Here is a 12,666-nt window from a genome sequence, read left to right on the forward strand (position 1 = left end):
GGCTTCTTAAATAAAAAAAAAAATTCCTCCTTAAAATTGTGTTTTGACATAATCTGCTTCTTAGTTTCAACAAATTCAATATATTTTTATTTTACTGTAAATAAGCTATGAAGAAATTGTCATATATATAAAATAAATGTGTTGTTGGTACCTTTTTAATAAATAATTAAAATATTTAGTTAGCAAAAGAATTTGTTAAAAATCAGCCACTGTGAAAACTGAATAAATTAAAATTTGTGATGCACATTTTACCTGTTGTGAATTTCCTCTTATGTACTTAATATTGAACGTCTCCATAAATACACCCATAATGTTTTTTTCTTCCTTTTAATGTTGGATAATTTAAACAAATCGAGATGAAAAATTTAGTAATCATATCACAAGACTAAAATATATTTTTTAAATATTGAAATTTCAAAAACTCTTTGTCTTAAATATTAAACATTTTGATTATCACTTTTTTTCTCAGTGCCTACATATTTTTAGCATTATTCTTTAATTTTTATAGTTGAAATTAATTTTCTCATTGTAATCTGCAAAAATTGATAATACCAACAAGGTCTGGGCCCTGGTTACAATGGGAAGTTAACAGAGTTATCTTCGACTGTCCATAAAGAAAAACTTATATTTGTGTACGAAAATGAGTATATTTGCATGAAAATTTAAAATATCTTAGTCGGTAACCTATAATTGAGCATGTTTTAAAGAAAAAAATTTATGCATATTCTGCTTTTCATACAGAAAACTTAATTTTACTTTGTAGATAAACGTTAACTTCCCATTAAAATCGGGGCCCTGATCTTGTTAATTGGTGGTTTAAATTATGCAAATTGGTTAACCTTATACCATACACTCAGAATAAGTTTACCACTACAATTAATGATACAAGATATAACACATTTTTATTAGGTACGCTGAATATTTAGATCTCATTTAGATTTTATTTTACCCCATTAAATTCCATCATAAATTTCAACTCAAAACTTGTATTTAACTGGTTTGCGGTTATACCGACTATAGCCATTAAAACTGTGTCTTTCGTTTAGGAAATGACAGCTATACTGCCCTGCTAAGGCTAAAAGTCGTATCGGCTGAATTGCAAATTTTACAGAACTGTTTTATGCTTCGCCGATCAGATACTTTTTTTAAATTTGTATTTTTTTTTTACAAGAGAATATCTCATATTTGAGAATCAGAAAGACTTGTTTTGGCTTATTAAATATGTTAGGCTATTGAATATCTATTACAAAAAAGAAAATGCTAATTGTAATCTCTTCAGTTACGACTTTTAGGCTTGGCAGGACAGTATAGCTGTCGGTCCAAAAGATATTGGTAGTGAAAAGACACCTATAGCTTATGTGAAGCAACAATTATATGGTAGGAGATATTGTGTCCCTATAAAAAAAAAACAGTCCTCAACAAAAGTATCCCAGTATGTTAGTCGAATGAGATTTACTTCAAACTATCATCTATGGTCCAATCGGAAGTGAAATAAAAAAATAATGATGTTGCAATATGTGTCAATACAAGTGGATCCAATGAGAAAAAAGTGTCAGTGAAATGTTAAGGTGCGTGTAATTCACTGGCGGCTCCTGACCGAAAACATTGGCAGTGCATTTCTTTACATTTTGTCAACTTGTAACTTGTATATTAAGTTCAATAATATTATAACAATATGACATGATAAACGGGCAATGGTATGACAGATGACAGCCCGCGCATAGGAACCAGGAACGCTAAATTCGCCTAACATTATACGCACGTTATAGGATACTAAATCAACCAAATTCGTACTAACATCATGTCATTTCACATGTTCAAAGTGACATTGCAAACGCACTTTAAACTTCAAATATGCGCATGCGTTGGCAATGCCCGGAGTATGTATATTATCTTCTCTCTCTAACGCACGATTCACCGGTATGAAGCGTTGTCTATCTCGCTCAAATGACGATCTTAGGAGAAATTACATATTTCATGCAAATTCAGGGTAAAGAATTGTGCAAAACAGAACATGCACGGGGACGATTGCGCATGCGTAGACAAGATGTGAAAATCGTCCGCAAGAGTCGATCTTTTGGCGCTAGTATTTAATATTATGATGTTTACGAGTATAATATTGCAACGAATCCCTGTTTTTTTGTAGCTACCTATAACATATTTTTACTATCAATAAACTTATTCATTTATTTGCACATATTTTTACTTGGCAGTGCACATACTAAGGAACCGCCTCTGGTGTAATTTATCCATTAAATTTTAATTTTCGAGGCCAAAAGTGCGTCTTTATGATCTTGAAGTACAAATTAAAAATATTTAGGGGATATTTATAATGAACCAACTTACAAAAACCGTTAGGATTTAAGTCATTTACAAATCAGATTCGAACTAATATTTTTAGGCCTTTATGTTTTTAATAGTGTAGGTACTTGCATAATTTAACTTTTCCGTGTTAAAATATGAATAAATTATATTTTGTTAAAATGATTTAAAAACCAATATTTTATTACCTCAATACCATCACATCTTTTTTCATACTATTTCAATGAAAGTCTTGATTGTCGTTATCAAAGGAATTATTGTCAATAAAAATCTAAAAAAGAACTTCCTACCTCAGTTTTATTGAGTTCAAAATTTATATTTTCTTTAGCTTCTAATTTTTGCTAAGAAAACAAATATTCTTTCTGCTTCTCTAATTCACACCATTTCTGAATAGAGATGAACATCGTGATATTCATGTAAAAAAATCCTGGTTGACTGGTTTTTAACGGTTTGTCATTGGGTATTTTTTTTAACATCAAATTAAGCATTTTTGTGTACATTGATAGAAAAAAATATTATAAATGTGAACAAGTAATACAAGAAGAAAAAACAAAATAATTTGCACATGTACAAGTTAGCACTATTATTATTGAACATTGTTTTATCTAACAAAATATTTAATTACTTAATATTTTATTTTACCTTTTTTCTTGTATTTTCTTTTTCTCCATAAAATAATACTCAATCATTTGATCTCAAATATTTATTTTCATTTATCATTTAACATAGGGCTTAAATAAATATGTAATTGTAACTATATTTTACATTATACATACCTGTAAAATTGTAATACATTTGTATGCTTGGAATGTGTTAAAAAATTACCTAAATATTTATATGTTTTTTATTTCGTCAGCCTTAACCCATATTTTATTCTTTAATATATGCTTACAGCTTAATGCAATGAGGTTTATACATGAATGTATGATTGTTCACCCTTTAGACCACATTTCGCCGAAAATAACTTTTGTTCTAGAAAGAAGAAAGAAAATTGTTAAATATTATAGACTTATGATATTTTCCTGCCATATTGTGATATGTATTGTACGTCGAGCTGATTCATTTATAAAATTTGTACTCTAATGATTTTTTTCAAAAGATAGTTTTTAATTATTTACCAACATTTTTATGTATGTTTTAACAATCATGCATTCACACATCTTAAAAAAACAAAGAAACTTCTACCCAAAAGCTTATTTTTTGCTTTCATTACAAATATAAACTGTAGGTTAGAATATTATCCATCTAAATTTGATTATCTGGGTAATTTTTCATACAACTTAGTCAGTAAAAGTCACTTCCCATGACTCAAAAAAATGTGACGCTGTTGTGATAAGTAAAATAATTTGGTCTCAATAATAATTGTAAAAATTGTATTCAAATATTTCATGTGTAGTTTGGTAGTATATTATTAATTTTACAAAGAAATCTAGAAGTTTTGCATTCCTCATTGCATTAATGTGTTTTTTTGGACATATTATTATTTTTAAATCTCACAGTAGGTACCTTACACAATATTAAATTATTTAAAACATATTTACATTTTATTTTATAATTGTTGTTAATATTAAACAAACAGAAAACAATATGAACATTTACAGCCTTACTTTTGAGCTTAGCCACATAAAAAAATAATTGTTGGGATCTAAAAAAAAATTTTAGATCCCAATTACAGCAGTAAACAAAAAGTTGGTAATATAATATGGTTTCATAAATTATTATAATTTCTTAATTCACATCTCATAGTGCATAAGGCACTGCATTTTGATGTATCTCCATGATTCAGATGACCAATCTTACGCTTAGGTGGCCAACTGTCTATGGTCCTGCATTTTGATGAAAACGAAATGCAACAATACAGGATTGATTAATGTGGTGTCCCATATGTTTACCATAAATAATTTATTTTTATATTTCAACATATTTCAACTTTTACATACTGGGAATCAAAACCAAGACAATATTCATTGCAGTCAGTTGTTTTTACCACTACTTACTACCTAAACTCTTCAAGGCAGACAAATATTCATAATTTTAGTTGATCAGTAAAAATAATATAAACAATGTTAATTGCCTGTGAACAGTTTTTTATTTATTTATATACGGCATTTCTGCCATTTACATATATGTGGTTTAAAGAGTGCTTGAAAAAAAATCGAGTATGATATATGAATATACTATAATTTACTTGAAATACATACATATTTTAAAGTAATTAAAATTATAAGTTTCATATAAAATAACAAAATATGTTAGTCAATCCAATTATAACTATTCTAACCCGATCTCCTGAAGTTGATTTGCTCTTTTTGATAAGAATATGTTGGTCACTTTATTCTTTAAGTTAGGCAGAGATAAACTAAATATATCAAAATATGATGCATAGTCATTCCCGTCATTCTGTAATAAAATAGGCGAGTTTTATTGAGCTACACTATGTACATTTCATTACCATATATAAGTTTTCTGGTTCGATTTCTGACTGGGTCACTCAGAAATATTAACCCATATCCTATAATGTGAAAAAAATCATGTCCGTTCTGGAACTTTTGCTAATGTTTTCTAGACATTTTAATTTTATTTTGAAGTATTTTCTTTTATACATATTGTGAGTTCATAAATCTTCAGTGATTTTACACTATTCTATATTTTATGACGCGTCTGGCCCTGAAAACAATAGGAAGGTAAAATGATTTACAAAATATGTCACATTATGATGTTTGTCTACGAAATCGACAACTTAATTTTTTAATGCTGAAATTGGAACATTCGTCAAACATTTTCAGTTGTCTTTATTAATCGAATACAGCCACTCATGTTACTGACAAATTTCGTACAATTATGTCATAGAATATTTAACTACATTCACAAATGGGTTCCGTTATGTTACATACCTCATAAAAAATCTAAATTCAATAGTGATCTAATTGCTGACCCTTGTGCCTTAAGATGCAATTGGAAAGAGTTATGAAGCTATATTTTAGATTTTTTTTATTAAAGAAATGACCCACTAATCTTCTATTTTAGAGGCTTGTCAGCAGATGGAAAAGAGAGAAAAATATACCACAACACCCAGACCAGTTAAGAAAAAACCTTTCTTTAATTTTTTTCTTGCAACTGGCAGAAATCGAGCCCAAGACGCCAGTTTCACAGTCGGCCATCTAACCAACTTTCCTGTCATGAATATCACCAATAATTGAAAATCTTATATTTTATTAAGAATTAGTTTCTTACTTTTTTCTTTTTCCACATCTGCTCCTTAGTGAGGTACGGGGACATCAATGTCAGTAATGAAATCAAACCACCTTTTATTGAATATTCTCCTCAAAAACTTACTCTCAAAACACAAGAGTTTGGTGTTTTGGTAAAGTGCCAGGACTCACACCCGTATGTGTGCTCGGATTATACAAGAGTTTAGTGATCGGCATTTCGTTTTGACCGAGCATAGACTAGAGTTCCAGACAGCACGCATTGTGTTAAAAGTTGCAACAAAAATGCCTAGGCAGGTTGCAAGCTCAGTTATGTGCACCCCCAAGTATTTAAAGCTGTTGACCTTCTCGATCCTCTGCCTATTATATAGTAGAGAGGGTGATCAGGATTCTAAGGTACTTTTATTTGAATACATTATCTACACAAATTGATAAGCTTAAGTTCTATGATGATTAATCTAACTATGAGCCGGTTAGTTTAAAAATATTGAATGTAAGTAGATTTTCAAAGTAGAAATTAACTTTATGTAGACTAGAGATTCAGCGTAAGGTAAGTTACATAATTCTATATATTAAAACTAAATCTAATCAACAAATACACATCAAACAAATAAGTTTTTCATTCATAACATGAAAGTTTATTATATTAAAAATAAATGCATATTTATTTACAATGCAATTAATCTAATACTATGACTTATGATTTTTAATTTATTGTTTTATTTTGAATTAAAATGGCACTAAATAAATGATTGCTGGCGATTCTTTTTTGAATATATCAAAGAAAATTTGTATTTTCTTAGAATTAATTGATAACTTTATTATTCTTGAGCAGTCATTTTCCATTTCATTATAATTTTGTAATGCGTCAGCAAAATACTCATAGATTTACATATGTCGCACTATAGTGTGAATTGATTTTCATTTAGCATATTTTGATATTCCAATGAGGAAGTGCTACGGAAAAAAAGATATATATTATATTTGCGTGCGGTAAAAATTAGAGCATTTAATTGTGCTGCGAAGTTTTTCGAAAATGTATGAAAAAAAAAGCAGAATTTGCCGATTACAGTCCTTAAATAAAACTTGATTAGAATGACAATTGTCAGCAAAAGTCACGACATAAATTTGTAGTCGTAGGAGTGATTTATATTGATGCACGAAAAATCATTCGTATCTGACATGTTATTATTTTTTTTATTACAATGTTTGCTATATAAATCAACATGAATATGTAAAATCAGCTATAAAACTAAAAAAAAACTAACATAAACCTAATTATTAACGACTTATTTACAAGCTTACATCATTTTGCAAAAACGTTAGAGATGGGACAAATTCATCAATGTAAATTGATCGAATAAAATAATAATCCATTTGATGTTGTTCATGAAAAAAGTGTAAAAAATGTCTTATTTTTTGGTGAATAATTGTCTTAAACAAACTATAATAGGCTTGTTTTTGTGTTTTTATATCAATTTCCGAAAACAGAGTTTCATGTTTGCATGAAAAAACTGATAAAATCGATTTGATCGGTACATGATCAGTGATCAGTAATTTCATCACTAGTGACATTAGTTTGCCAGCTATCATTTTAATCAACCAATATTTTAAGGACAATAGAACTTGTGACGTCATGGGCGGAGTAATTTCAAAATTACATAACTTTAAAAATCTTAGTGATGATAACACGATACATAAAAACATTTTTCTAAAAAAAATCATTACAATATAAAAATATAAAAAAATCTGAACTTCCTCATTTGAGACTATTTTCAACTATTCGTAAATGATAACCAAAACTAGACTTTTCGTGTATTAGTTCCAAAGATGTTTAATAGATGGCAGTATAAAGTAATAAAATAAACCTGATTGAAAGAGGTTAGGTGTCATCATTAATAATTTAGGTAGGTACCTACTAACATTATCTCGTTATATTATTTAGTCAAGTTTAGTATTGTAACGTATTTTATAAATGACTTATTCTCTTGTTTTATCTTGGAAAATATTAAAGTCCAATATTTTACAGTATTTATTAGGTAATGTGTTAAAAGATGTTAAAGGTAATAAATTAATACTATGTACAAATTAAATGCTATGATTACGCAGTGCTTTTACATATAATATAAATCTAATTATTATGTTTAATATATCTTTACACCTTAATAATATATAAACTAGAAGCAAACCAATATAACCAGATGCCATGGCGCAAAACGCTTACACATAATAAAGTAATTACGAAAAATATAAATGAATAATAACATTTAACGATTTACCCAAATATTTCACAAACAACTGTGGTGAAAATGGAGATAAAGCTGTTATAGAGCGTCACACAGTTAAAATCTGTGATACGGTACATATACTATTTTAAAATTGTATACTTGGCATTTTTTATACGTTATTTATTTCTGAATACAATTGAAAGGTACATGGAAAAAAAAAATAATGATGAATTTTACAGGACAGCAAAAAGAAGAATAAAAACTTTATTTGTGGGACACGGTTTTCATTACGAATAACCGTATTTTTTTAACCATAAGACGCAATTTTTTTACTCTGAAAAAAATTGGGGTGCGTCTCATAAAACGCACAAGACTATAATCCGATGCGTCTTATCATTCAAAACTTTTTTTTCTACAAATTGATAGATACATATTGAGGTGTGTCTTATCATCCGCAAAAATACGATGCATAAAATTTATACCTCAGGGGAAGACGGATGCAAATCCAAACGTCAAATGTTTAAAAATGGCCTAAAGAATCTACTTTCTCTAAGAGATTTCTAATAATTCAGAACATTAATTTGTATTTTCAGTATCTTAATACATTAGTTCTTTCATTATAAGACTTATATTTCTTCAAGATCAATGGACATGATCATAAACTGGATACGAAAATCAAAATGTCATTTCATCAAATTCTCGTTTTGCATCCGTTTGCCTCTGAGGTATAGAAATATTTTCGATTGAAAAAAACGAACAAAAACGTCTACTTTAAATATGAAAACACTCGATGAACAGACAAAAACGAGCTTAAGTAATACATTAATTGTTGCATTATTGACTTTTTGTTGCCATTGTGACCCCATATTTTTTTGTATCGTTTTTAAGACAAAGAGCCACATACATCGGCTTATTAATACACATAGACATATCTTGAGCCCTAAAAAATATGACACACTCATGCCCAAACGCAACCAGGCGTGACGTCTAGAATCAAAACCAAGATGCCTGTTTGTGCCATGAAAGCACGTAAAAACCTTTCGGATAAACACTGTAAAAAGTATTGTGTAACTTTTAATATTTGTTCGTGAGTGATTAACAAAGCCTTAAACAATTAATATTAAAATATTATACACATTATTTTTTGTAAACGTCAAATTATGCCTAGCGGCGCAATTGAGAAGCTTTTCTTAGCCACAGTGATGCACTGATAAAAGTACGTTTTAAAAATATAATAAACGTGAATTAATATTATCTTTTCATTCATAAAAATCCAGAGAAGCGAAATAAATGGGTCGAAATCAACTAATGTTTCGTATTGGGATCAACCAAAAATAAATGTTGATTGTTAACGTTAAAATACAATCATTTTTGTGTACCAAAAATGAGTTTACTCCAGTTTTTGGTAGCATATTCATGATCGTCGAATGCAGCCCTGGTTACAAATAAACTGAGTAACCATAGGTACGTTTTCGTGTCACTGCTTTTTAAAATATTTTACTCTATCGGGCGCGTCTACGTATTAATACATATAATACACATAGCATTAACTAATATTTATATTGAACTCATTTATGAGAAAAGGTGGCATTAATGTATCGAAAAATGCAATAAGCCGTTTTTTACTGTGTACCCTTAAATTGTTTTGTGATTAATTGTATTTAGTGTTGTTTCGTTAACATGTTTTAATATGGCGTCTGTTAATTTTTTTAAATGTTGTTTTGAATATATTTGTAACTATTTATTGATGGTAAAAACATATTTACGTCAATATGATATTTTTAAAAGCAAAAGTCCCGGTTTTTAAATTTACTAGTCTTAATATCAGGACTTTTACTTTTAAAAAATGTAGTCTGTGTTGCCTTTTGGGCATAGATTTTTTCAAGTGCTTTGTTTGAATTTAATAAAATAAAATGAATGCATGGCACATAGCTAGTTTTGCTTCTAGTTTTATAAATTAAAATAGAATCTCATTATTCTCCATCATTTCTGCTATCACGCTAGCTGTCGTTGAAGTATATCACAACCATTCGCCCAAAATACCCCATTTTGGCTATCCTCTTTTACAACAATTTTGCCAGTACTCATCGCCAACCTTTTCGATTAGTCGTAGTTAACCTTAAAAATTAGTTATTGTCGAGAATCAAACAAGGTTTCCATGAAACTAATTTACTCTACGCTATGTTTGAATTTAATGAAGTAATTTTCTAAAATACCCTACTTTTATTTGAAAAACACAAAATAAAGCCTAAAATGATTATGGACGTACGGCTCACAAAAATATATATTTTCATATAACTTTCAAATAGGAAAATAGCTTTCCGAATAATATTGTAACCATTTTTCTTATTTCCATTTCACTCCAACATTACGATTGCGTTGAAATTTGACATTTGTATAAAAATATTCATAAATTATTCAACTTCTTCGGTTCAATTACTTTAGCAAGTCGTCATTTTTGTAATTACAAACTTTGGAGCATGTTGAAATATTGCTCATGGCAAAATAACCGATCAGTAAGATTTATTCTTGAAAAAAATAAAAAGCTACATAAATATACGTACTCGTTGCTTTCAGAGCAAACATAATAGTCACAGAGTACATAATTCCATAATCAATATTAGCTTTATTTAGTTTATTTCCATTAGGAAATATATCACTTTCTTTAGCTGGTGTTAACTTTCGTGGCTCAATTGTATTAAATCTCTCTTTTGTTGCATGTCGCTGCGTCGCCGGCCGGTCCTGGGGCGAATCGGAGCGTTTGGCGCCCAACCTGGGGCACCCGTTTCTTGCTCTAGAAGGGGGCGGGGCGTCCACTAGCCCTCCCCGGCCCTGGCGCTGCCTCCGTTTGAATTGGTGCTAAAGACACCTGGCTTACCATTGTACGGCTGTGGTTGTAGCTGTATCCGAGTTGCTCTTTCGATTTCTCTATAACAAATGGTAAACGCCACTAAATGAACTGTTATCATTGAAAGGAAGCAATAAATAAGATACAAAAATAAAAACACATAAAAAGAACATATCACACTTCCAGAAGTGCACTGTTGTACGTCTAAATTTGGATGTTTTGAGTTATGAATGCAACTTTAACCAAATTTTTTCTCTTAGGGGAAATATCTATATCTTAATTTTTGTTTACCGAGATAACCACAAACTTCAGTTTTATTTTAAGTCAATTGAGCAAAATATCGAGAACACTGCAGTATTCATGATGCTACAGTGTTCTTCTCATATTTTAATGGCCAAATTAGCAAATACTATCAAAAGAACTAGGTATTATAATATCAGTAACGAATAAATCAATTTTATACACTTTGTTTTTGTTCTTCTACAAAACGGACAATATAAACATAACAAGAGTTGCTTCTGTGGGTGCGATATATTAAATGTAATTCTATGCATTATGAAAATTTTACGATGAGGATATTTTGCTTTCAAATATATATTTAAATCTCAGTTAAAACGAGAATTCTGAGCCCTAAGCATGTGCATTCAAGAAAAACAAAAAATGCAATAAATTTAAGAGAGCCAAAGGGACCGGGTAATTTTTTTGTAATAAAGAGTTATCTTTTATATATATGATTTCTTTTGAAGAGGTTTACAAACATAACCAGGTTTAATTTCTCTATTATATATATACTACTATGTACATATGTACAGGAGGTACAAAAAAATAAAGTACATGAGTTACTTGTTTGTATTTATTTTCTTTTATTTAGGAAACATACAGTTCAGTTAAATTGTTTTATATTTTACACAGTTAGACTTAACTCTAATGGACCAGTGAAGTTTCCATATTGTAAAATAATTATATTTAAGGTTATTAATTAAAGTAAAAAAAAGAGAAGGAAAATAAACATAAATAGAAGTTGTTTTAAAATTAAAATTAAAGTAAAAAAATGAAGAAAATTTGTAAAAGTTAAGAATTAAAATAAAGAATGAAAAACATGGTTAGATGTAAAAATAAAATAAAATAATAAAATTTTTTTTTAAAGGGAAAAGATAAATATACACATACATATTTTAAGGGATTCAAAGAAACGATGAGAAGAATGTTTAAAGAATCTTGAAATAAGAAAATAAATTTATGTCAATTTAAAAAACATCTTCAAAATTAATATATTAGGTAAAGAGATACACATGCCTGCATCGTACAGATGCATGACAGGTACCAACGTTTTGTAGCAACAATTCACGGACAGTGTATACTTGTAATGCCGTATTGAACAGACTTCATGAACTCGGCAATAGTTATTCCCACGTATCTGATATATTTAGTGTAGGGTATTGTTCCTATAGAACAAACCTTTTGAACTTTTTCAAAGATGGTGAATGGTAATTATATTAATTTATTCATGCATTTCATAATATATACAGTTTTTTGTTCACTTTGCCCAGCTGTATGAAATAGTGCTTATAATTTTTTGTTGTATTACTGTAGAATGTTTTATTATTTAAACTTTCTACTGAATATGCTATATAATTTTTAGGTTCAAATTTTTTTTATAAATCTTGTTTTAAAAAAAAAAATAAGCCAAATATGTAAGTATTATAAAGTTTTGTAAAAGGCAGATTTGCCGTTTATGTTGATAAAATAAATCCGGGTGCATGTACATAACAAACTGTCAGAACTTGTCAGCAAGTGCACAAGCAGTGATGCTCCGGCTACATCTGCAAACCAAACGTTATTTTATAGAGGTGACGGTTTTGGCTCTCTCTTATATGTAGGTCAGTTCAGGTAGAATGACTTTCTTATACAGAATTTTCCTGCTCAAGATTGCAGAGGTTTTCGGGAGGAAATAGCGGGACCCTCTTTTAGAGAGGTTTTTTTTTTTACCACAACAGGCCAGGAGGCCTAATTACAGTGGTGGATTACATTACAGAGCACCCAGGCTTGAGAAAAATCA

The 12,666-nt window shown here is 29.2% G+C and overlaps 1 protein-coding gene across 1 annotated transcript in view; it reads right to left on the reverse strand.

The window, feature by feature from the left end:
• Positions 1-10,468: 10,468 nt before the first annotated feature.
• Positions 10,469-12,666, reverse strand: part of moody (G-protein coupled receptor moody) — a 143,293-nt gene continuing 141,095 nt past the window's right edge. Inside the window, exon 9 of the mRNA XM_088227475.1 lies at positions 10,469-10,687. Within this exon, the coding sequence (XP_088083601.1) occupies positions 10,554-10,687 (134 nt within the window). The 3' untranslated portion in view covers positions 10,469-10,553. The remainder of the gene's footprint in view (positions 10,688-12,666) is intronic.

This window comes from Micrasema longulum, unplaced genomic scaffold (assembly GCF_059751315.1).
Source record: "Micrasema longulum isolate JH-2025_06_02 unplaced genomic scaffold, ASM5975131v1 h1tg000507l, whole genome shotgun sequence".
In the NCBI taxonomy this organism is placed as follows: domain Eukaryota; kingdom Metazoa; phylum Arthropoda; class Insecta; order Trichoptera; family Brachycentridae; genus Micrasema; species Micrasema longulum.